At 40.9% G+C, this 27,319-nt stretch overlaps 1 protein-coding gene across 2 annotated transcripts in view; it reads right to left on the reverse strand.

Moving 5' to 3' along the window:
* MINPP1 (multiple inositol-polyphosphate phosphatase 1) overlaps nucleotides 1-24,526 on the reverse strand; it is a 41,683-nt gene extending 17,157 nt beyond the window's left edge. Inside the window, exons 1-4 of one of the 2 annotated variants that reach the window (XM_004583382.3) lie at nucleotides 23,770-24,507; nucleotides 20,187-20,384; nucleotides 14,200-14,297; nucleotides 9,825-9,958 (exon numbers count right to left, since the gene is read on the reverse strand). In XM_004583382.3, the coding sequence (XP_004583439.2) occupies nucleotides 9,825-9,958; nucleotides 14,200-14,297; nucleotides 20,187-20,384; nucleotides 23,770-24,406 (1,067 nt within the window). In that variant the 5' untranslated portion in view covers nucleotides 24,407-24,507. Of the gene's footprint in view, nucleotides 1-9,824; nucleotides 9,959-14,199; nucleotides 14,298-20,186; nucleotides 20,385-23,769 lie in introns of both variants that reach the window. The other variant, XM_004583383.2, reaches the window with a different exon arrangement.
* Between the last annotated feature and the right edge of the window lie 2,793 nt (nucleotides 24,527-27,319).

Below are 27,319 nucleotides of genomic sequence, written 5' to 3' on the forward strand. Positions count from 1 at the left end.
AATAAATAAATAAAATAAAAAGGTGTTATTAAAAAAGCAAATCACAAACTATGAAAAATATTTGCAAAGGTTAAATCTAACAAGCAACTTATATCTAGTATATAAATAACTCTTACAATAACAATAATGGAGAACATAACTCAAATTTAAAAATGGGCAAAAAAAATTAAAGTGGGCAGAAAAATCTGAACAGACTTTACCATAGTGGTTAACATATATGGTAAACAATTAGAAGAAAAGATGCTATCACTAGCTACCAGGGAAATACAAATGTACCACCAAACACCTATTACAATGCCTAAAATTTAAAAGGCCTACTATAGTAAGACTTGGCTAAAATGTGAAATTGGAACTCTCAAACACTGATAGAAAAAGTTCAACAGTTCAGAAGAAGTTCATAAGTTCGTAAAAAGTCCGTAAGAAGCAAAAAACCCCCCTGTAAGATAAGCTAGTCTAGTGGCTAAGCTACTACATAAGAAGCCTGGTATCCCACATTGAAGGGCTTGGGTTCAATGCTCACTTCCAGCTCCTGACTTCAGCACCCTGCTAATGTAGACCACGCCAAGTAACAGATGGCTAGAAGTCACTGGGTTCTTGACACTTGGGTGCAAGTCCTGGCTTGAATTCCTGACTTTGGCCCAGCCTACCTGTGGTCAGTACATTCATCTGGGGGATAAACAAGCAGACAAAAGGTCTCACTATTTTCCCACCTGTCCCTTTCTACCTCTGAAATATAAAAAAGTAAACAAATAAGAAACTACATATAACTCAATTATTCCATCCCTAGACTATATCCAAAAGAAAAGACATATGCATACAAAACCCTGGATATTTACAGCTGTTTTACTTGTAATAGCCCTAAAAGCAGAAGCAATTAAAATATCCATCAGAAATAATCAGTGATAAAGTTACACATGAGATATCAGTCTTTAAAATGAATGAGCTATGGATACACATAGCAATATAGATGAATTCTATAATCAATATTCTGCATCAAAGAGGCCAAACCAAAAAATGTACATTCTATAATGGCTACCGTACATAAAATTCCAAAGTATATTGAGTGATCTATAAGGATGGAAAGCAAATCATCAGTTGCCTGGAACGGAAAATAGTGACAGCGTAATTGAGACCATTACATCCAGATGTGAAGATACAATGCAGTATGCATCTCTATTTCCAAATCAAAGACGGACTCCCAACGAAACTGTTGGACATATCTAGACAATCAGATGTTGGACCATCTGGCAATGTCCGTACCAGCAATGTCAGGTCACACTTAAATAACAGACTGATGAAGTTATGACTGCTTAAGAAGGACTGTATTATTGTAATAATATCAGAAAAATCAGTCAGGGAGTGGGAATTTGGGGAAGAGGTAGGGAAATCCCAGACTCTATGGAATTGTACTACATATATATATATGTAGAGTAGGCTGGATTCAAACTGGCTCTCCAAAATGGAATGTTAGCATCACAATGTCCACCCCCAAAATTTCATCTTAACTTCAAGATGTCAGTTATAATAATTTAAAAAAGCCTAAATTCCCCCCCCCCAAATTTAAATGGTCACAACAGAACTTTAGACAGGCTAGAGATTTTATTTTAATTGCAGTGACCATGTCACAGGTTGTAGCAATTCATCAAATTGCCCACTTTAAATATGTACAGTTCACTTTATTACATCAGTTATACCTCCCAATAAAAGCTGTAGAAAGTATTATACCAAAACAAGTACTAGGGGCTGATATTGAGATTAATGAAAAGTCTTCAGCAGCCTGCCTCAGAGACTCCTTTTTCCCCATTTAACCCCTAATAAGTCCCATAATCCAAATGAATCCTCCTTTAACACTTCTGTTTTTACCTGTTCAGTGCTACTATATAATCTCCTTAACAGGACAAAAGTTCTTTGAGATAACTAAGAAATGCTTATTTATTTGTATAGCTTCTACTGCCTACACCTACATAATAACCTGAACACAGCAAACACTCAAAAAGTAACTGCAGAAAAGCTCTGTATTTAAATAGATCTGTCCAGTTTTTTAAACAAAAACATCTTACACACCAGTATCCTAATTTAAGAGAGATGTCCAAGCACTGACAATCACAATCCACACAATCTTCTCAACACAAACATTAAAAGACAAATAACAAAATTTAAAATCAGCATCTAGAAGACAGATCAAGTATATTTTTTTAACACAGAGAAAACCATACCTAGTATGACTTACTTCCAAATGCTGTTCCATTGAAACCATCAAACTAACTGACTTAGCATTCCCCGTCAAACACTCTCTTTTCAGTCCCACACAGATCTGGATCTATCTTCTTCCTTCTTAGAATATTCTCATCAGTCCTCTCCAACCAAATTCTACCCAGACAATTATCATGATGTTGTCAGTACTTAAAGAATGAATGAAACAACCAATTCCATGGAACAACAGTTATTAAAAATCAAGGTGTGTATATCAGCTGAAACCAGGCTTGTCTCACAGTTCTGCTCTTGGAATTTGCACAGAGTAAACGTACACCCCAAATATGGCAAGAACAGATAATGGCAATAGATTTGAGAATAATTCCAAAAATGTTGGATACGATTCAGTAATAAGTTGAAAAATACGTATCAATGGAAAATAACTGCAGAAATAATAAATAACTAATATATTAATAAACTAACATTAAACAACCTCTGGCTACCTACAATAAAGTGCATAGAATAGGCAAATAGAATAGAATGAAAGAAGATAAAACAACACAATGTACAACAGGGTTTCACTATTATAACGATAGAATTGCATCTTCTTTCTTAATATGCCGAAAGTTATACCAACAGGTAAAGAAGATGCCCCGTGGGGCTGCAATAAAGAATCATCTGTAGGTTTGTGGATTGGATTTCTTGGAAGATGATAACAGCACAGAATACAAGAACAATGGGAACACTAACAATATCCTATTCACTGCTCTAGATACTAAGGAGACAACAGTGAACGGAACAAGTCCTAGAGTCCACACTCTACAACCTAGTCAGAGTCAAAACTTAGGTACTGGAAAGGCAACTGGGCATTTGAACCAGTACTCAAATATAGCCAACCACTACACATTATTTCAATGCTGCCACCTTATGTTAAAACATGGAACTACACAATCTAAAGAAATATCGTTCAATTACAAAATCTGAAAATAGTGAAAGATTAAAGAGTTAACAGGAGGAAAGAAACTGTTCAACCCATCTGGACAATAAGTAGCTGGACTCCATGCTTGATATATGTTTGCAAGGAAAGAATCTTGATTGAACTTGAACTGTAATGCTGCATCAAGGTGGAGGAATCCACCAGGGGGGAGGGGAGGGGAAGGGTGGGGGGATTCCCAGAGCCTATGAAACTGTCACATAATGCATAATATTAATAAAAAAAAAAAAGAGTTAACAGGAGGATTAAAAAAAGTCAACATGTAAGTCATTTAATGGCTGTAACAGAAGTATGAGTCACAGCAATTAATTTTGGTATCTGCAAATATTACTGACTAAACAGAAGAACTCAGAAGGCATGTAATTATGGTCTGTAATAAAAGTCTTACTTTTAGAAAACAGGAAGTAAGATGTAATTCTGCAATCTAAAGTGATAAGAATATATTAACAGAAATAACAGGGGAATGTAGAGAAAAAATGCAGAGCTATCTAATTTCTTCTGTAAACTATTTTTTCTAATTGCAGTAGCTTACATAGCAATAACTGCTTAAAAATCAATAACTGGGGCCCGGCGGCGTGGCCTAACAGCTAAAGTCCTCGCCTTGAGCGCCCCGGGATCCCATATGGGCGCCGGTTCTAATCCCGGCAGCTCCACTTCCCATCCAGCTCCCTGCTTGTGGCCTGGGAAAGCAGTCAAGGACGGCCCAAAGCTTTGGGACCCTGCACCCGCATGGGAGACCCGGAAAAGGTTCCTGGTTCCGGGCTTCGGATCGGCACAGCACCGGCCCGTTGCGGCTCACTTGGGGAGTGAAACATCAGATGGAAGATCTTCCTCTCTGTCTCTCCTCCTCTCTGTCTATCCGGCTTTCCAACAATAATAAAATCTTTAAAATCAATAACTGCTTAATTTTTTTTAGATAGCAAACTTACTGGTTTTAATTTTAACCCACAACTGTAAGGACAGTTTAAAGCAGGAAAATCAAAATCAAAGTCCTAATTTAAAAAGCTGACCCTGAATTTGGAGAGCTGGTTATATTTAACTGAAATGTTGACATTTCATAATAACATCACTTGTGATCTTCAATGTTTCTATTAAGTATTATCACGTTATTCCAATTATACTTGAGAAATGTGGACTTTTAAGAGTAACTGAGTGAATGTTAGAATGGAAAGATAACTTGTGCACACAATACCGATCCGATGAGGGTTGGAAGGGGCACACAGAAAGCAAAAAGCAACCTGGGAACTCTAGAATTAAGTGAAAAAATCACTTCTTTAACAAAACTGACAGACTACTATCGATTCATGCTTCTTCAAAAATATGCTAATTGTATAAGCTCTAAACTCCCAAACCAAAAAGGACTTAAAGGTCATGTAAGAAAAAAAATAATGCTTTGATGATAATTAGAAAAAAATTAAAACTAACATTCTACACTGTATATCATGTTGGTGGTAAGGCTTGAGTGTGGTATGTGGGAACTCTGTATTTTCTTCTGAGTTTTGTTGTTAACAAAAAAATATAAAGTCTATGATCTAAAAAAATAACCATATACTTGCTAAGCATATATTGCTTTTATTTAGAAGCACTACTCACAGCCCTGATCAGTGTCAACTCTGTTTTGCAGAGAAATCTGATTAAGTGTCTAAGTACATTTCCTTTCATTATTTTAAGCAGATTAAGTCATGACTTCACCTAAATAACTTTAAAGACCCTAATCAAATAAACTATTTGCAGAATATGATATGAAATGAAAAAAAAAAAAAAAAGACCCTAATCAGTGGGCCCTACATGATGGCCTAGTGGCCAAAGTCCTCCCCTTGCATGTGTGAGATCCCATATGGGGCGACAGGATCCCATATGATTCTGGCTGCTCCACTTCCAATTCAGCTCCTTGCTTGTGGCCTGGGAAAGCACTAGACGATGGCTTTGGGACCCAGAAGAAGCTCCTAGCTCTTGGCTCCTGGTTTTGAATTGGCCATTTGTGACCACTTGGAGAGTGAATCAGCAGATGGAAGTTCTTTGTCTTTCCTCCTCTCTGTAAATCTGACTTTCCAATAAGAAAATAAATAAATAGTTTTTTTTTAAATATTCTAATCAGTCTATAATATAGACAATTACGCTCTGAAATCATCTACCAGTCTCATTGCTATCACTGCTGAATTACTCTCTCATCAGAACAGAAGGCAAAAACCCAAACAAAATTCTCATAGATAATACAGATTACTGTAAACAGGTCAACCTCAATTTAGACTTTTTCAACTTCTGACTGTGTCTAGGAACCACTGCAAGTGAGGAACTTGATATGGGTCTGTTTGAAATAATTCTTTAATAATAATTGACTATCAAAGCTAATGACTGCGTCTCTTTCAAAATTCTACTCCCAGGTAAATCCCCAAGCCAAAACATGTTCAGACAAAAACTTGTACATAAATACTAAGGGCAATATATTCACAACAGCCAAAATGTGTATATAGCTCAAATAGCCATAAAAGATGAATGAATAAAAGCATGGCAAATCCAGACAATCAAGTATTATTCAGCCACAAAAGAGGAATGATACATGCTGTTGATATTGCGATGACATAGTTAAGCCTTCAAAACATTATGCTAAGTTAGAAAAGCACTCACATTATTATAGAATTATAGTATTATAGAATTCCATTTATATGAAATGCCCTGAGAAGGCAATTTCAAAGGAAAAGAAAATATATTAGAGACTGCCTGGGTTTAAGGGAGCTAGGGCAAAGGGGTATGTATGATGGCTAATTGGCCTAGGATTCTTTTTGTGAAAATGTTCTCAAATTAGAGAGGATCAAAGGTTGAACAATTCTGAATACACAAAAAACGATGAACTGGCTGCTTTATGTGGGTGAATGTATCCATATAATATGAATTCTTTCTTAAACTATTTAATCTGATGTCACTATATTTTCTAAAAATTCAATTACTTTTCAATACATTCCGTTAGGGTCAGGGACAAGGATTAATAATTTTATTGCATTTTCAACAACATAAGAATTATGGAGTCACCTTGTAAAAAGATTCAGGAAAACATTCAATTTTAACGGCTGAAAAAAAATTTTTTAAGGAGTTACAGAGAGGAATGACAAAGCACGATATTCTATTGGCTGGTTCACTCTCCAGGGGTCACAATGGCTAGGGCTGGGGTATCCTGAAGGCAAGAATTTTATCAGAGTCTTCACATGGGCCATCTTTTGCTGTTTCCCAAGGCCATATACACCAAGCTGAATCATAAATGGTGCAACCAACACACCGTGAGATGCTAGTTTCAGAGGCGGTGGCTTTACTCCTTCCCCTACAAATGATTAAGCTCTTAAAAATTATTCTTCACTTAATAAAAAGGAGAGTACTTTATTTATTGATTTAAAATATCAAGTGACAGAAGGATGGTGAAGAAAGGAGAGAGGGAGAGGAGGAGAAAGTAAAGAGGGAAACAGAGGAAGAGAGGGTATGATAGACAGGGAGAGAAGAACAGAAATGAGAGGAGAGGGTGAGAGAGATCTTTCATCTTCTGGTTCATTCCCAAAAGTCCCCCAAAGGCAGAGCCAGCAGCTCCGGCTCGGTCTTTCACATGAATGGCAGAGAACCGAGCACTCCAGCCACGACCCGCTGCCCTCCAGGCACATCAGCAGAAAGCTGAATCAATCCCTGGCTCGCTGAGACATGACCAGGGCATTCCACATGCTGACCTAACACACTACATGCCACATGCCTCCCCTCAATTTTTTTTCCATTTCTGCAGAAAGGTTATTTTATTCTTTCCCCCCTTTTGTTTTCATTAAACACCCACAGTTTTAGAAGTTTTCTTTAAGTATAACTGACATGAAGTTTACTTTTTAAAATTGTATGAATACAGATGTTTTAATAAAAGTACATATTTGTGCAGATGATATTCATCATAATCTAGCTTGGAAGTATTTCTATCACCTTAAAGAGCACCCTACACCCATCTGTTGTCATCCCTTCTTCCGTCTCTAAACCCTGACAATCTGACTGATCTGCTTTTGTCTCTAAAGTTTTCTTCACTTTAGGTATTGCAAGGGTCTGCTGTAACGGTTCAGTGGCTAAATCCTCAACTTGCAAGCGCCAGGATCCCATACGGGCACCAGTTCGTATCCCAGCTGCACCACTTCCCTTTAGCTCCCTGCTTGTGGCCTGAGAAAGCAAGCAAGATGGCCCAAAGCCTTGAGACCTTGCACCCGTGTGGAAAACCTGGAAGAAGCTCCTGGCTCCTGGCTTTATGTTGGCTCAGGTCTAGCCATTGTGGCCATTTGGGGAATGAATCAGTAGATGGAATTCTTTCTCTCTCTCCATGCTGCCTTTCCAATAAATTTTTTTTTAAAAAATGAAATTTCAAATGATTGGAACTATCCAATAGCCATATAGAAAAAAAAAAAAATCAAGTAACTATCCAAAGAAGGTAACTGAGTTGAATAAAATCCCCATCGCCACAGAAGTTATTGGCAGAAAGTAAAATCCAAACCATTTTCCCCCCAAATTTTATATATGTATGTGTATATATATAAAAAATTTTATGTGTAAGTATGTATACACACACTTATATATAAAAAACAGATATATATATTGATATACACACACACACATAACATAACATGGAAAACAGAGTACTGCAAACTCAATAATCATACCATCTCTGGTCTTTCCTGTCTTAATTTTTATAGTATTTTTTTGTTTTTATTTTTGTTTTTCAATTATAAAGGTATAAGCATAACTGTAAAAATGGGGTGAGGCAGTATTGTGGCACAATGAGAAAAACACTGCCTTAACCATCAGCATACCAACATGGGCACTGGTTCAAGACCCAGTTACTCCACCACTAATCCAGCTCTCTGCCAGCGTGCCTGGGAAAGCTGCAGAAGATGGCCCAAGTGCCTGTGCCCCTGCACACACTTGAGAGACCTGCATGAAGTGCCTGGATCTTATTCTTGGTCTAGCCTAGCATAGACCATTGTGGTCATTTAGAGTGAACCAACAGATGGAAAATCTCTCTATCTCTGTAACCCTGCCTTTCAAATAAAATAAATTTCAAATAAAATAAAATGGGGTTGAGGTTCTACCAAAGGTTCAGGTCACAAAAAATTTAAAAGTCTTGAAAAGAACGTTAATAAAGGCCTTGCAATGAGAAAATGTCCTTTAGAACAAAAACATTTGGCACATTCAAAACAGGAGTTGTAGAATAAGGTTCATAATCATGTTAGTTATAATGGCAAAAAACAAAAACTAAATGCCTCCAAGCAAAAGTAGATAATACAAACTGTAGCATATTCATCATCATTGTACTGGTGTAAAAAAAAAAAAAAAAGGCTACATGCAAAGTTTCAGAAGACAATAAACAGGATTCCAAGCACAGCATACTGTTTGAGCTGTATCAACCAATAAAATATTTTTTAAAAATCACATGCAATCAACAGCAGGAACCAGAATGGATTGAAGAGCGGAGCTGGCCGAAGGACCTGCTGGAATGTGTGAAGCCCGACACCATGAAGGAGTCGGAGGGAGGAACCTGAACAGATCCTCTGACAGGACACTGACTCTGCAAATAAACGCAAGAAGCATGGAGGTAAATAACCCAGAAGAGGCTTTGGAAGGTGACCCACTGGAATACACTTGGCTCGGGTGGGGCAGAGCAGGCTGAGTCAGTTCACGTCATCCACTGGCAAGCCCAAGTGCTGAAACTGTGTGGGGGCCTGGCCGTGTTTGGTTGCGATAAAAAAAAAAAAAAAAACAGTACAAAACACAAAATGCCAAGGTGAAATGGCCTGTGCTAGCAGGGAGTGCAACACCCGACCAGCACTCCTCCCACTGGTTTAGGTGAGGGACAAGAGTGTGATGGGCAGAGCCGGGGAGAGATGCGATACTCATTGGTTCCAATAGAGGTCGGGGCTCAGAAGAGAACCAACCCAGGGGTTAAAACCATCAGCTGATCGGAGTGATGGACGGTGGCGGGCACTGTGCTTACTAGTAGTACATGTAGGAGCCTGGACTGGGAATGCCTCAAAGTTTTTTTTAGGGGGATTCCCCTGAACAAAATGGAGGAATCAAAGCATTAATCAAAAAAAGATGGAAAATGGAGTAGATGAATCAACCACCTCAGCTTTATGCTTGCAGCGGAAAACTGGACAAGGGGAAACCCTAAGACGGACTATGTCAATCAGTGGACTCTGCACCAGCCTCATCATACCTGGACTGTTGCTGATGAAATGTTGATGCTTCTAATTGATCGAGGTGACGCTCTGCTGGCTCTGCCTACAAACCTGAGAGGGCCTCCCTAAGAGGCGGTTGAACTTGAACTGGACAAGTGGGATGCTGGACTCTGTATGGTGTAAACTTTTAATTAGGGAATCTCAACGGAACTTGAGCTGTGGTTATGCATCAAGGTGAAGGAATTCATGATGGGGGAAGGGTTTGGGGTGAAGGGGGGGAATCCCAGTACCTATGAAATTGTGTCATGTAATGCAATGTAATTAATGAATAAATGAATATTTAAAAAAAAATCACATGCAAAACTTATTTTTATCATTCATTCTAACATATTTAATACAATGGTTGGTAGTCAGCTCAAAATGTACTTCTAATTTTGTTTTTTAATTTTTACCTTTGTTTTTGCTCAACTGCTCTGTCCAGGTGCTGAAAGATATCTTGAAACAATGTGCAACTGGATCGACTGTTAATAGTATAACCATGTCCTCTTTTCCAGTACTGTTTCAGATCATTTAAATATTCTAATACCTGAAAAGAAAAAAATTCAAAAATCATTAACATGCTGTCATAATATTACACATTTCCTGATTTTATAAAGATTCTTTATAAAAGTTATATTGTCTAATTATTATCCTACACAAAATACATCAGACTTTTCATATTCATTGGTTTATAACCGTCATTTCAAGTATTTAGGAATTAGCACATGGTCAATGACACAGAGATTTCTGCTGCATTACATATTTGACCCAGGGGAATACTAGGGTTTGGAAGTAAAAGCAAGTTAGTAAATCCACATAGCCAATAAGCCGGTATTCATGACAATTCAGGAGAATGGGCTAAGAACAAGCATTCATCACACTTTTCTTCTAGAATTATGTTAAGATGGTAGTGACGATACAGGAAAACACACAGGAGTTTTATATTTATGTATTCATTATAGCACAGAAAGATACCAACAGTGAATTGGGATTTTTAAGAATTTTGACAAGATAGAAAATAAGTTACTTTGGTTCACATATCAGTGTGCCAAAAATACTAATAAAAGCATTGTAAGGATATGGGAAATGAGTCTTAATGGAGGAAAGTATACCGCTATAGACACTTCAGAGAGCAAGACAGCAAAATCTATGGAAACACACATACTCTACGCACATACTCTCAGATCCATTTAACTCTATTTATTACACTATAATGTTTACACAGGAAAACAAGAATGTCTTAGAGGAATCAAACCCTCCCCTCCTGGAAGCGCCTACATTCCACTAGTAGATAGTAGCTATCAAATAAACTAAGGTATATGCATTCTGTGCAATACTTCAGTTATCACAGAAGTTACATAATGAGATAACTGACACAACAGATTTTCAAGACACACTACTGAGTGAAAAGTGGGTTAAGAATAATAAACAGCATAACTTCATTTATTACCAAAACACTAACATAAATACACATGGCACCCTTAACGTCTGAAGAATTACACTAAATATAAGTAAAAGCATAGCAAAGTGCTTGAAAGGTAAATGTCAAAACTGACACAAGCTGAGGGGTCAGGGCTCAGTCTGCGAGGTGTTAAAAGGGATCAGGAGGGCAGAGCATCAGAAGAGAAAGCTAGGTAGGAGTCTTGTAAACCTGTGAACCAGATGGCAGATCTCAATCTCTGTTTCTTTGCCTTTGAAATAAATTTAAAATAAATTTATTAATCTCAAAGTTAGCAAAAGATAGATCTTCAAAGCATGAGTTACCTGGAGGAGCATGTGAATGAAGTCTAAAGCACAGCCTCTCTGGCGGTTTGTGTGTGACATGGGGTCAGATGGTCAGTGCAAGTAATCACACCGAAAAAATCCTAATCCTTTTTGCATATCTGCTCATCTGGGCTAGCTAAAATAAGGGGCCAGCGTTAGTGGGCTAATCTAACACCTCTGATGCCACATTCCCACATCAGAATACCAATTCTAGTCCCAAGTGCTTTGCTGCTGATTAAGCTCCATGCTATTGTTCCTGGGGAGACAGCAACAAATTAGCCAATGCTTGCACCCCATACACAATGGAATAGCAAACAGCAAAGAAAATATACACACATGCAATGGAATGAATAAAATCTTAAAAGCCTAATGCTGAAAAAGAGCTAGATACAAAAAACATGTACCTGCTTGCTGATTCTGTTACACAAGATTCAAAAACAGAAAAAGATAAATTGCTTCTTAGAAAAAAATAGAGTAATGCATATCTATCACACTGAAGAAAAAAGTAAAAACACAATAATGGAAAAATGATCAGAGAGGAAAAACTTAAAAACTAAGTTTGTTGATCTCTGTGCATCTGAATGACATGCATGATCTTTATAGTAAAAATATTTAATACCAACATAGATCTAGAAGAAACAGAAACTCTAGATATACCTATTACAGTGGAAAAATACAAAGATGCAAAAAAGGCTATCCTACAGAAAAGCATTAACTTATGGATCTTTTTAAATTTTTCCTTTTTATTTCTATTTTACTTGAAAGGCAGAGAGATGGAGTGCCTGGGTTTCAAGTTCTGGCTCTACTTCCAATTCAGTCTCCTGCTAATGTACACCCTAGTCGAGGACCTAGGCCCCTGCCACCCACGTGGAGACCCCGGCTGAGCTCCTGGCTCAGCTGCAGCCCAGCCCACCACTGGAAGTTGTAGGTATTTGGAAAGGGAACCAGCAGATGAAGATTAATCTCTCTTGGCCTTTCAAAGAAGTAAAAAGAATTTTCCTTAAAAAAAAAAAAATAAGTAAATATATATAGTGAACACAACAGATGCCTGCCATTTTCTCCCTATGTTAATATGTGCGTCTTATGGATACGCTATATGACAAAAAGGAATTTGAAGCTGTGATCAGTAACCGATCTTTGAAATGGGGAGAACATTCTGAACTATAAGGGATTACAATGTAATCAGAAGATTCCTTCAGTCAGGGTTAGAGAGGTATTGTAAGGAGAAGATGCAGTGATAAAAGGAATGCAAGTAGCCTCTAGAAACTAGAAAAGCAAGGTATGGCTCCTTCCCTGCAGCCTCCAGAAACAATGCTTCTCTCACTCCCTTGATTTTACCCCTCATTTTGGATGCGCGATCTCCAGAACTCTAAAGAACATGGATCTGCATTGTTTTAGGTCACTAATCTGAGGTCATTTACTACAACAGCACAAAAACTAACATAAAACATTAGGGAGAGAGATTAACTGTCAGTGATATACAGTACAGAAATACAAGCAGGTGATCAGAGGATGAATAAACAGAGGTTGGCTATGGCCTGAGAAACGGTCACACGGTCACTGTGAGGGAAGCAGGCTGTATTTAACCCAGAAATGACCAATCTTCAAAGTAAGAGGCCACATGACAGTTCTCAGAAAAGGAAAGGGACTGACGTGAGATAGCCAGGTGAATTAGCCCAAATACTCCAACACCTAGATTAACTGGGTGAGTAAATTCTGCCAAAAAGTGAACTTCCCTTTTGCCAAGACCCACCATTACACAACACTGAAAATCACTTCAATTATGTTTTTCCCTAGGAATCAACCTGAGCAGAGAGAAAAGGAGGTATTCTGAGTGAGTGGCCCCGTAAGCCTCCATTTATACCTATACTGGCATAATTATTAGCAGTGCCCATTCCACTTCTAAAAGTGGAATTTATAATACAAACTACATGACCATCCAAAGCACAAAGCACATCACAGGAAGACAGACCAGGGAGCCCCCGAATTACACAAAAGGCAAGGAGGATGCTGGGTACTCAAGGCAGCAAAACAAGGAGGCCTCCAGAGCCTAGAGCACTGAAGGGAAATACCATATACCTCCTCATTACTGGTCCTCAGCACCCCACAGCAACCTCCTACAGAGTCCTTTCCCTGCAAGCCACACTCGCACACTAACACAGGAATCATCTTTTTACTGTAATCTATTGTTGGTTCCTGAAGTTCCTGACAACATAATCATGTGTTTATCTTCCACAATGGGTTGGTAAAATTATTTCAGCTTAAAAATTCCACTCTGTCTGGCAAACAGTATGCTTCTACACAAACTCTGAAATTTTATCTTGAAGTTCTCATCAATTTCCATGTGAAATACCGAAGGTTTAATATGTATGCAAGATGTCACAAGTCCATATCCTGAGCGATAAGAGCTTAAAATTGCTTAAGGAAGTAACATTCTCCTATCCCATCTCTGATTCCTAACATCCCAAAGTTGACCTGAACTTATCTCCTACAGCCAGCAGAGGCTTAAAGTCAGAAACATGAATAAAGAAAAAGAAAAAAGAAAAAAGGAAAAGGGAAATGAAGTATGCAGGAAGGAACTGTAGATGACTTAGTGCCACCACCAGGTGGAACACAGAAGCCGATTCTCAGGAAACCAGTCAGAGACAGGTCTCCAGAAAATCATTTATCCTTGCAAAACTGACTTCCTATAAAAACAAGTATTTGGATTATACCAACTCAATGATGCCGTCCACTAGTAAAATCTGATGGAGGGCTAAACAGATTTTTAATTGGGTGGACCTAGAAATACAATCACCATGGAAAAACACGTTTTCCAGAGTTCTATGAACCCGAACTGTTTGTTATAAATAAGTGACACTTAGTTGAACAAACACATCTCTTTATTAAAAAGTCAGAAGTTAGTCACAAAACAGTTTATGCTGCCTAACTATCTGCAGAAAAAGTGACCTCAAGTAACAAAAACCAACAGCATGCAAAAACAAACAAACAAAAAAGCAAAGAAACTGAAAAATTAACACTTACCTTTGCATCATCTATGTCAAAAACATCACACCAAGGAGACTTAATACCTTTAATTGCCAGGTCAAATGAACAGGTGAAAAAAGCTACCTGAATTAAATCTGGGAGGGAAAAAGTAAAAATGTGTGGGTTATTATTTCCTGCAAGTTTTTAAATGTTAAATATCCATAGAAGCGTGTGCATGGTATAGCCGAAAAAACTATGTATCCCTGGCTTGGTAAGGGAACTATTTGGGGTTTCCTGGCTAACAAAGAATTAAAAGGCTTGCACTATAGCATTTTAAAGAGGTAGAAGTGGAACTATCAGGGAGACAATTAAGGAGTCATAGACCACAATGAAACTAAGAAACTTTCTGTAAATAATAATGTAATGCTTTAAAATTTTTTGTTGTTGTTGTTAAGAGCATATTTGCCTAGCAAGCCCAACATAAGGACTTCACAATGTAAAACTTAACTTGGTTTGTTAAATTTAGAGGAGTGGAGTAGGGGACAAAACAAATAGCTTTCAAACCTATACAATTCATAGTACATTTATTATGACAAATAGAAAGAGAAGGCTATAGAGGGGAAAAGACTGCAGCAGATGGAGCGGAGGGATGAGTAGTGAGGGGGACATGAGAAAGACGAAGCAAAAATCATGGAAAAAAAACAACACACTGAAGAGGAAGAGAAAAGCTGCTCACACGATTTCAAAAGCAGATTTCAGAATAACCTGCTGGGATTTTTTACATTACTAATCTTTGATTATACTACCTGCAGCCACACTGGCGCTGAAGAGAAGGGATAAAGAAACAGGTGCTTAGCTTGCAAAAGGTAGTGTTAACAGCAACAAAAACATTGCTGCTCTCCAGTCATGGGGAAGAGGGTGACATGTGACGCCAGACACAGGAGTTGTCTTCACTGCTCTTTCTTCAGTATTATTGCCCTTCCTATTTTTCAAAGAAAAATGGACCAAAACCTAATTGTATGCTTTGGGCACGATTCTGAGCTTAAAGAGTTCTCCCTAAGCAATACAGAGTGCAAGAAAAGCAGTACATCCTTGAAAATATAGATTGAAGCCACTCAAAAATTTTGTTTACAGTGGGTATTGCAGCACGGTATGTTAAACCACCAGTTTGAATACCGGGATCCCACATCAGAGTGTTTGAAATGGAGTCCACCTCTGCATCTGGTCCAACTTTTTAACATGCATCCTGGGAGGCAAGAGACGACGGTTCAAGTATGTGCGTCCCTGCCACCCAAGAGAGTGGGAACCAATGGGTGGAAGCTGTCGTCCCCCTACACACACCTCTATTTCACATCACTGTTTTTTAAAATAAATAAACTTCAAATAAATTGTTGTTCATTTAAAGGAAAGGTTTTGCAATTTAAACATCTCAAATAAGTATCATGTATATTAGGTAAAAGGTACTGGCTCATTTATTAGACTTAAAGTTCAAGTTAAGAAACCACAAAAGTCAGGCTAAATAGTGTCTTCCTTAATCAAAAAGAAGCTGATGAAAAAGAAGTTCACCAAAAAGCTCTCTGAAGTATAAGGGGGAAAACCTTGAAATCAGATCTAATGTCATGTGTTCTGATTATGCCACTCATTATCCTGGAACAATCACTTGGGCTGCTGGGGTCTCAATGTCCCCAGCTATAAAATATGAAGGCAAGACAACCTTCATTGGCAAACAAAGCTCTGACTCATTCCTTCCGACTTTTCTTTTGTAGATTTATTTAACTGAAGCAGTTTTGTACATTAAGAGAGAGATTACACCCACTGGTTCACTCCTCAAATGGCTGCACCAACAGAGGCTGGTACAGGCCAAAGCCGGGACCCCAGAAATCCATCTGGATATCCCACATATGTGGAAGGGGCCTAAGCTCTCATGTCATCCTCCACATCCTTCCCAGGGGTATTAGCAGAAAGCTGCAGCAGAAGTGGAGCAGCCAAGACTTGAATGGGCACCCCAGTGTGGGATGCTGGCACCAAAGCAGCTGCTTAACCTGTACCACAACTTGAGTCCTCGCTATATAACAGATATAAATGTCAATCAAAAGCACTATAAATATACCTAAGATAAGCAACAAATTAAGAAAAAGCACTAGCAATACGCAGTAAGAACTGATCTTCTGTCAGGGAGAACCAAAAGTTATGTAATTAGGGCCCAGCGCAATAGTATAGTGGCTAAATCCTCACCTTGCATGCGCCGGGATCCCATATGGTCGCCAGTTCTAATCCCAGTGGCCCCACTTCCCATCCAGCTCCCTGGTGTGGCCTGGGAAAGCAGTTGAGGGACGGCCCAAAGCCTTGGGACCCTGTACCCATGTGACAGACCCAGAAGAGCTCCTGGCTCCTGGCTTCGGATTGGCTCAGCACCTGCCATTGCGGTCACTTGGGGAGTGAACCATCGGATGGAAGGCCTTCCTCTCTGTTTCTCCTCCTCTCTGTATATCTGCCTTTCCAATAAAAATAAATAAATCTTTAAAAAAAAAGTTATGTAATTAATACATTCACAACACCTAAAGGGCCCCTATGCTCAATGAGATAGGCAGTAAGACTACCCATTACAAAGATAACAGGTTATTTTGAAGTTGTACTTCTCAAAACAAATCAAAGCTAATAAACATAGGGGACGGGAAATACTCGTTTTTAGAAATAATTGGAGAAACACAAATTAAAGCTAGATACCACTGTGCGTGGAACAAATTAGTAAAAATTAAAACAACGTCTTAGAGTTGGATGTAAAACTGGAAAACGGCCATTTTAGAAAGAAACTCTCAAGAACGTTCACTGCAAGCCAGACAGAGCTAAAAACTAGCAAAAACTTCAGCAGGAAATCGCTTTCCTTTAAGAAAATGGATCATATGAGCTCCAGCCTCTTAAAAGCGGTAAAATTTGCTAAGTTTTTATTAGCACTGAACCAGAAACTAAGTCATATATCTAAGAACCTACATGGAATATGAAAGAATATACAGATTTATATAAGTACATACATTGTTAAGTAAGATTTAACTACAGAAAACACATACCATACACACCTCTAAATTTAAAATTATATTTAAATAGCCCAAATATTTACTGAGCAATTCTCATGTCAGACACTGCGCTAAATGCTTTGAATGAACTAATCACACATAATCCTTTCAATGATCCCATGAGGTAAGTGTAATACCTATATCCACCATACAGCAAAGGACACTGGCATAGAGATATCAAGGAAGTGGCTAAAAATCAAATACTAGAGTAAGGTCAAAATGCAAATATAAATAATCCAGAATGCACAATTTGAACCACTATTCTTGTATTTTCTCCTAGCTCCCACTAGCAAAATGAAAATAATCTTTACCTGCATTTGAAAAGTTCAATAAAGGTTTTTCAACAATCTAAATGTTCATGGAGCAAATACTAGACACTAGCACAGCAATATAACAGAATTCCAAATACAGGCCTGTAATCAAAATACTAAATAAGGATTCAGCACCATGGTGTAGCAAATTTAGCCTCAACTTGCAGCACAGGCATCCCACACAGGTACTAGTTCAAGGCCCAGTGGCTCCACTTTTGATCCAGTTCCCTGCTAGGAGCCGGGAAAGCAGGTAAAGATGCCCCGTATGCTTTGGTCCCTGCACCCATATGGGAGGCTCAGAAGAAGCTCCAGGCTTTGGATTGGCCTGCTCTGGCCCTTGCAGCCATCTGGGGAATAAACCAACAGATAGAAAACATCTCTATTTCCTTCTCTCTCCCTGTCCTCTCTGTATGCCTCTACTTTCCAAATAAAAATAATTCCTTTAAAAATTAAAAAACACAAAGTGGTACATAAAAATTAAAATTTAGACTCATACTTTCTACTCATATTCTTAAAAGTTTGGAAATCTGCAAAACTATATTCCATATATATACAGAAACATATGGAAACAGTCTTAGAATAAGTGCTAAATTCCTGAGACTGATCACCTGTGGAGAGAAAAAGAGGAAGAAATCCAGGAAAGGAACTACTGGGCCTCAGTAGTCTTTCTAACTTCACTCATTTAAAAGGTACAAAGATTGGCCTGGCACAGCAGCCTAGCAGCTAAAGTCCCTTGCCTTGTACACACCAGGATCCCATATGGGCACTGCGTCTAATCCTGGCGGCCCCACTTCCCATCCAGCTCCCTGGTGTGGCCTGGGAAAGCAGCTGAGGACGGCCCAAAGCCTTGGGACCTTGTATCCGCGTGGCCAACCCAGAAGAGGCTCCTGGTTCCTGGCTTGGGATCGGCTCAGCTCTGGCCGTTGGGGCCATTTTAGGAGTGAATCAATGCACAGAAGATCTTCTTCTCTGTCTCTCCTCCCCTCTGTATATCTGACTTTGCAACAGAAATAAATAAATCTTAAAAAAAAAAAAAGGCACAAAGACACAGATCTCTATCTGCTGTTGCCTTTTCCACACATAAACAGTAGCGGAAGCTAAACCAGGCTGATAACAGGAACTCAATCCAGGCCTCCCACCTGGCGGCGGGGACCCAAGTACTTGAGTCATCACCTGCTGCCTCCCAAGGGGGTGACTCAGCAGGGATCAGAGGATGGAAGTAGGGCCTGGACATGGAGCCACTTTATTTGGGATGCCTGACAGCTAATTATAATGCCCAACCCTGGTTCTCAATTGAAACATACTGTCTAAGTATCTTAATTTAAGGATTCTTTATTTCAAAGGCAGAACTACAGAGAAAGACAGTAAGATCTTGTGTCAGTTGGATCACCCCCCAAAAAGAGCAAGAGCCAGAGCTGGGCCAGATCAGGGCCAGGAGCTGTTGCCAAGAATCTTACCCAGCTGCAGGGACTCGAGCACTTGGGGCAACTGCTGCACCCGCCCCACCATCGCCCCAGTCACACAGCTAGAGCAGAAGTGGAGCAGGCGGAACTCAAACCAGTGCCCATATGGGACACTGGTGTAACAGGCAACAGCTTTACCCGCTACACCACATTGCCGGCCCTGGCATCTTCAGTTTTTGACCTTATAAAGCTCCCAGGATCCATAATTAACAGGTTCTAATTTCATTTCTTCTTTTCTCTAACGTTTGCTACTTTCAGTGTTTTTGTTAAATGATTCATAATGTAGTGAAATCCAGACACTTAAATTTGTCAATATTTGCTCTACAGATAATGAACTTCCAGAAAAGAGAAATAAATCAGATTTTCTTAATTTCCCATGGTTAGGGAACCATGTGCCCCAGTTTCCTAGCTACCTTCTCAGTATAGTTACTAAGTATTCTCAAAAGGTGCCAGTTTGGATGACAAAGTGCACAGCTTATTCACTGCAATACCTTTTGGCCTGACTGCTCACCATCTCACCATCTCTATGGATAAAATCATCAAACAACATGACTCCACTCCGCTATTCACTTTCTAAAACTTGTCATAAGATAACATGTGAGAAGGATTTCTCTACTTTTCAAGAAAACATTATTTGGAAGGCAGAGTCACAGAGAGAGGGGGAAAGACACACACAGGAGGAGACAGAGACAGAAAGCAAATTTCCCATTCAGTGGTTCGTTCTCCAAGTAGCTGCAATAGCCAATACTGGGCCAACCAAAGCCAGGATTCTCATTCGGGTCTCCCACATACATATAGAGGCCCAAGCACTTGGGCCATTTTCTGTCACTTTCCCAGCAGGGGGCTGGGAGTGAGGCAACTAGTACTTGAACCAGTGTCCATGAGATGCCACAACACTGGCTCTGATTTTTCTATTTGTACCATTTTATGAAGCAATAATTTAGAAAATGTCTGCCTTATACTTAAAATTGGGTCCTCCAAAAAAATACACCAAGAATGATTATATGTCAATATACAAAACCCACAGAATATGAACATAAAAATAGCAAGCATGAAGTGTTACAATGTTCTTGACCCCTTATTTTCTTAACAAATTCAATTACTGGCCTTTAAGAAGAATAACTATTTTATTTTGTCATTTTCACAGCTCAAAATTATAAAACCAAAGTTCAAATGAGAAATAATAAGCACATTACCTGCATTTAAATCATTTACTGGAACTTGTAAAGTAGCTGCAACTTTTCTTAAAATCTTCTGCATTTCTGGTCCAGTTTTGAAGGCTTCTACGTGATAAAGAGCCGTAGCATTCCTTTCCACTTCAGTTAAAAATTTTTCACAATAATCAAAGAACCTCATCAATTTATCATTAATCCTCGGAGGCCCACACTCCATATCTGAAAGTAACACAAAAAAGTTCACATTCCATAAATCACTTGATATAAATGACAATTTCAAATTGCTGAAAAATTCCATTTCAGGTATGAATAAGGAAGACAACTTAACCCACATGTCTAAATTAAGCATGTACTAGAAAACATGCTGACATTATTTCTCATTTACAGTAGTTACACAGCCTGAGAAGATGCTAAAATGATGAAAACACAACAACGATCCATTCATTTATATTATCTGCTAGCAATACTACACAACAAAAAAGGTAACTAGATGTCTTCAGTTGAAAAAAAAAGTTTTTAAATTAATTAATGTGTTTATTTCTAGTAGAAAGGCAGATTTACAGAGAGAAGGAGATAGAGAAAGATCTTCCATCTGCTGGCTCACTCCCAAAGAGGCCACAATGGCTGGGGCTGAGCTGATCCAAAGCTAGGAGCCAGGGGCTTCCTCTGTCTCCCACACAGGTGCAGGATCCCAAGGCTTTGCACCATCCTAAACTGCTTTCCCAGGCCACAAGCAGGGAGCTGGATGGGAAGAGAAGCAGCCGGAATACAAATGGCGCTCATATGGGATCCTGGCACATGCAAGGAAAGGGACTTTAGTCAGTAGGCTACCCCACTGGGCCTTTCAGTTCAAAATTTTTTATAAAAAAATCTGAAAAGTCAAAAAAGTATAACACTGCTACATAGGTGATGTAGAAAACTTTAAGAAGCAGACCAAAATTTAGCAAAGTTTCTAATTACAAGGTGCAAAGGCATTCAAGAGAGAAGACCTGCTTTGACACTTTAAAAACAAGTCTAAACAGAACATTCTAGGTTCTGAATTGACTTTCCTTGCTTCTTGTTATTTGACAAAAGACTTTTGAAGTGAAACCACTGACAAAAGCATGAAACACATTAATGTTTCAGACGACTACGCTGTATTGTGCTAAGTGCTTCTGATTTGGTTAGCTTCTAACTGAAGCTTCCAGCTAACCACAATTTTAAACTTAGTGAAACGCACTATTTCCCCAATTCAGCAACAGATATGCACTGGAAAAGTATTTTTCATTATTCAACTACTGGAATATCTGCTAACAATTTACCACGAAAAGAGAAACTACACAATTTGCATACATAAAATCTGAGAAAAATTTAATGTAGTTAACCCCACTGTTTTGGTTATGTGTGCAAAATAAAATCCAGGTGTCTAATTATGTCCATTGAAACAGAATTTCTGCCTAAGTTGAATACTAACTGGATTAAGTTCTTAAGAAACTATCTTGACTAGGAAAACAAGAACTTTGTCATCTTTTTCTGTGGTCTAAAGTGTGATTTCCTGAGTGGATCTGAATATTTCATCCTTGTCTAACTACTGTTCTTTAAACAAAAGCACTGTTCTATTTCTATTAAGAATACACACTCTAATTCAGTGGCCTCCCTCAAAAGCCCAAATACACATAACAGGCAAAACAATTGTCTATGGACGATAATGAAGTGACTGGGCAAAGCACGTAATCCGGAGGCGGAATACAATGGAAGGTGGGCTTGTCCTGAACTCTGGCCACCCTCGCTTGGTACTCTAAAGCAAATGTCAATGTTTGCAATGCCATCCCAAGGCAAGAATTCATTAATACCAAGGGTTGCATTATACAACTATGTTCCGCTTCACCATTCAGTTAATTCTGAAGGATTTATGGGGAATTTTCACCCATGTTAAGGGAAAACATCCAACTGTAATTCAACAAGTGACTAAACACAGCCAGCCAAATGAGTTATCTACAAAGCAATGAATAACACAACACACAGCAAATATGTAGACAGTTCAAATGCTGCTGGAGAAAAATGAAAAATCAATGTAGAGTTTATTTTTTGCTTGGGCTTTGAAGTTAAACTTCCTCATTTGAATTCTGACCTTAAAACTAATTGTAAGAACTATCAACTATTAGCTTGTTCATTTACTTAAGCCACCAATGCCACGTGCTTTTATTTCCTGATCTACTACAGGAGAATTGGAAACTGTATATATAGTGTTAACAATTAAGAAAACAAGCTCTGGGACCAGAGCAATAGTCTAGTGCCTAAATCATCTGGTATCCCATATGGGTGCTGGTTTGCACTCCGGCTGTTCCACTTCCCACCCAGCTCCCTGATTGTGGCCTGGGAAAGCAGTAAAGGATGGGACCCTGCACCCATGTGGGAGACCCACAGGATGGTCCTGGCTCCAGGTTTCAGATCTGCTCATCTGTGACCATCTCTGACCATTGTGGCCACTTGGGGAGTGGGCCAGCAGATTTAAGATCTTTCTTTCTGTATCTCCTTCTCTCTATGTAACTCTGCCTTTCCACTAAAAGTAAATACATCTTTTTCAGAGGTTTTTTTTCCCCCCCAAGAACTCCTGGATCCATAGTTAGCTATATGAAAACAGGCAAGGCGAAGGCATTGTTTTTGTGTTTCAATGTTCTCATCTGTGAGACCAGGGATGTGGCATGGAGAGGGCAAAGACTAAGTTCAGAAAGAAGTTGTAAAGGTTAAGCAAAAAGAAAACATAAGGCATGTGTGACGCATAACACTGTTAAGTGGTCACTAGCATATCGGTCGATCTGTGGCTACTGGAACATTTTCTGAGGGAAATAGTACCATTCTGGGAAAACAGAGCTCCCTAATTCTGGGCCTGTCTCTAGCCTTCAAACTAGAGATGCAATGAAGAGAAGCATACACTTTCACCCAATCTGTTTATGCGAAATAAAGGGGCCCCACTACAGGATTTCTCAAATTCTAACAGAGCGTAATTCCCGGGATAAATTAATAAGCTACTGTGTGTGACCCAGGGCTAAAGCAACGAGGAGAGGTCTGCAGGAAATAAAGGAACAGCAGAAAAACAAGCCATAGTCACCTCAGCAGCAGCTATCTAGAGCTAAACATCTGAAAAAACTAATGCCAGCAAGCAAGTCAATCAAACCCCACTAGTATCAGAAGCAATGTCTGTGGAATAATGCTCTAGATTTAACTTTTAGAAAGTGTGCCCAATTATAAAACTGCCAGCCAGAAAACCGGAGGCGAGATGCGATGGAGCTCAGACAGGAAGCAATTCAATTTGTTTGGGGATGGCAGATGAAAAATTATCTGGCGAACAGACGGTGTCCCTCTTTTCCCACTAAATGTCCAACATCCACCACATTGCGTTTCGGCCGTAAAAAGGCGCTAAAGCCATGCCTGAGGCAAGAATAAGCAAACACACCTCAGAGAAGGGAGACTGCCAAGTCTGGACCATCGCGCGCCCGAGGAGGACAGAGCCCGGAGGCCTGGGGGAACAGAGGGAAGTGAGGGGCTGGGGCTCAGAAGGACTCCGCCAGCCCCTGGGGAGGACCGAGAGGACTGAGGACAGACAAGGGCCCCGGGCGGTCACCTGCGACGTCGGGCGGCGGTAACCCGGGGTGGTAGTGCTGCCACAGCCCCTGCAGGAAGGCGGCGCCGCTGTCCACGCAGCGGTGCTTGGAGCTGGTGAGCAGCCGCAGGCGGCCGTAGTTCTCCCGGCTGAAGAGAGCCGGGAACAGCGAGGCCAGACGCAGCGCCAGCTGCCGCATGTCCTGCCGCCCCTTCTCCACCAGCTGCCCGTCCATCCAGTCCGCGTACTCCAGCGGCCAGTTGGCCAGCGCGGCGCCCAGGTCGCGTCCGCCCGCACCGCCGGCCCTGCCATCGCCGGGGCCGCGGGCCTGCAGCAGCCCGTGCAGCTGCCTCAGCTTGCGGATCTGTTTAGCCGTGGGGTAACGGGTGCCATGGCGGATGAGGGCGACCAGCTGCACCGGGGTGCAGGTGCCGTCCAGCAACTCCGGGTCCCGCCGCGGAGCTTCGGGGTCCAGGACCAACCCGGGGTTGACATCCTCGTAGCGAGTCTTGGTACCGAAGTAGGGGCTCAACACCGAGGCCGCCGGGTCGCTAGGCCCCAGGAGAGAGCAGCGCGCGAGCGACGACAGCAACGCCGCAGCCAGGGCCACGCCGGGCGCTACGGAGGCCCCGAGGAGGCGGCCGGGGTGCCGGAGCATGGTGCGGCGAGCCCGCCAAGGGCTACGCTCCGGCTGCAGACTCCTAACTTCCGGCTCCGGCGGCCAGGAGGCGGGGCCGAAGGCCGCTTCCGGTGGTTCGCGTCGCCGTGAGGCGCTGCGCTTAGCCGTCTCTGTCGAGGCTCGGTGAGGGCGCAGTGTGAGGGCAGAGCAGGTGCTGTGGCTATGGAGGGACGGCGAAAATACCCCCCAAAAACCTGGGGCCGCCGAGGCTGAGGTGGAGCCGGCGTCGGCGGAGCGGGAGCGTGGGCGAGTTTCTCTGAGCCGGCACCCCGGGCACTGAGTCAGAGACGCCTCCCTCACTGTTGTAGTTTCGCCCGCGGTGTGAATGCAGCCCCGGCCACGCCTCAGCCTCCGAGGTTGACAGATGAGAGTCTTCTGTCACCATCTGTCCTCTCTTTCCATAAGGGATTTGGCAAGTGTAGTCCCTGAGCCAACCATGACAAATCCGCCCGAGGCGTGTGCTGAACCGCAGAGCGCAAAGATGCCTCTGGAAGCCCAAGGTATTTCTCCCGTTGGAGTTTGAAAATAATGAAGTTACAACTTCACAGTCGACAGAATACAGTTCTCCAGAAATTGGAGTTTTGAAGCTTTGGGATCGCCCTGACCTGGATTAGCAGAAGCTGACAGACCAGTGAGTGAGGCGAAAGTTGGGTGCTTGATGGTCTCGAAGGCCTGCCAAGGAAAGACATAATTGACCCTGACAACTTGGGCCCATTGAGTCATAGCTCTACAGATTCCCTCCTTCATTAAAGGGGAAGCAAACTTGCACTTTGTTAACCGCCCCTGCAGGCCGACATGCTAATTGAATAGTTCACTAGTCAACTCAGCTGCTGGGTCTTTGCCTAACCCAAAAGACATAACTCCAAACAATACCCTTGTTCATACACTTGAGCCCCAGTTTATATGCTACTTAGGAAAAGGATGGGTTATTAAAAAGCTCCAAATTGAAGGAAGTTTGGAGCATGTTTTTCTAGGTATGTGTAGCTTTTCCCCTCAAAGAGAGTAATGCATTGCTTTTCAAAAGCACCGTCTTTTACCCTTAGTCTCTTGAGTTAAACACCTTTCTGGTTCAAAGAGATATACCTCTAAAATTAATCATGAAGAGAATTTTCAAATTAAACATAGATTGAAGCTTGAAACCTGAAAACTTTAAGAGATGCTGTAGGGCAACAAGTATTTTACATACCATTTTGTAGAAAGTCAGTGCCTGATTGCATGTCAGTGATAAAGTTTGCATATTTAGTGAATATGTACTCCTGCTTTGTAGACTTTCTAACCACTGTGTTTTGCAGCCTGACCTCAGGTTTCCTAAGCTCATTCAGCGAAGTGAATCTCACCATGTTTCCCTTAACGGTGATCACCTCTCATAGCCTTAAAAGCTAGCAGGGCTTCCCAAAGACATCATTCGTTTCTTAATGATGAAGAACTTGTTAGAGATGCTGCTCAAGCTGCTAGCAAAACCTGTTACGCACATTCTTACACATTAAATACATATCTAGCTTAATTTAATTATCCTTCCCCTGCTTCCTCATTTGTTTTATGCAGGAAGCTGGATGGGAAGTGGAGCTGCCAGGATTAGAACCAGCACCCATATGGCATCCCGGGGCGTTCAAGGCGAGGACTTCAGCTGCTAGGCCACGCCACCAGGCCCATGACCTCCATTTCTTATGTAGAGGCAAAATGGGGGAACAACTGTTAAGTCTTGGTATGTGGAAATGGCTTTGATTTGCAATTAAGGGAAGTGGGAAGGAGAAAAAATGATGTGTCATTAACAAGAGTGGGGCCTGGCACAGTAGCCTAGTGGCCAAAGTGTTCGCCTAGCACTCTCCGGGATCCCATAAGGATGCCAGTTCTAATCCTGGCAGCCCCACTTCTCATCCAGCTCCCTGCTTGTGGTCTGGGAAAGCACTCGAGGACAGCCCGAAGCCTTGGAACCCTGTACCCGCATGGCAGACTCACAAGAGGCTCCTGGCTTCAGGTTAGCTCAGTTCCAGCCACTGCAGCTGCTTGGGGAGTGAATCAGTGGAAAGAAAATCTTTCTCTGTTTCTCCTCCTCTCTGTATATCTGACTTTGCCAAAAAAATAAATAAATATTAAAAAAAGAGTGGGGAAACAAGTAACCCATTGAATGAATGGTCAGCTCTGAAGATCCAACAGAGTGGAAGATTTGAGTCGCTAGTGGTTCGCCATAGATCAACATGCTGGAATCAGTAATTGAAGTGAGAAATCAAACTTAGTACTCTTATGTGAGGTTCAGCCATTCCACCGACGTCTTAACTAGTAGGCAAATTAAACACACCTCAGGACTTTTATCCATCACAGTCTTAAAGTTTTACCATATTCTTCTATAAATCCACAGTGCTAAAGTTTTACCATATTCTTCACTGGACTTCCAAAATAATTAGTCTGCTGTTAGAATTCTTTGGTGTTGTAATAGTATTTTAAGTTATAGCCATCTGCTGTACTTTTAAAAAGGCCACAAAGGAAGATGCTTTCCTAGTGAAGAAATAACAAAGGAAAATAAAGGCTAAATTCTGTTGGGGGAAACACTAGGTTCTCCTTATAAATATTTGTAATATTAAGAACAGTGTTGGTGGGTTGAGTACAGTCTGCTCAGAGGTGTGGGTGTCTGAATCTCCAAGCCATGTGGCTGTGGCTGGGAGAACCTGTGCTGGGTCAGGCTTCCTGCTGGGGATCCTAGCTCCTGGCCATTGCTGCCAAGCTGTGGATAAATCCTGGACTTGTCCTAGCCTGGCTCCAAGAGTTTCCTTTTTCCACAACGATCATGCTGTGGACAGATCTTGGGGATGATTCTGGGGGCATCATGGCTCCACCAACTGCCACCATGTTGGTGGGCAGAGTCCAGACAGGATTGGAGACAGAACTGACCCA

Source organism: Ochotona princeps, chromosome 13 (genome assembly GCF_030435755.1).
Source record: "Ochotona princeps isolate mOchPri1 chromosome 13, mOchPri1.hap1, whole genome shotgun sequence".
Taxonomy (NCBI): Eukaryota; Metazoa; Chordata; class Mammalia; order Lagomorpha; family Ochotonidae; genus Ochotona; species Ochotona princeps.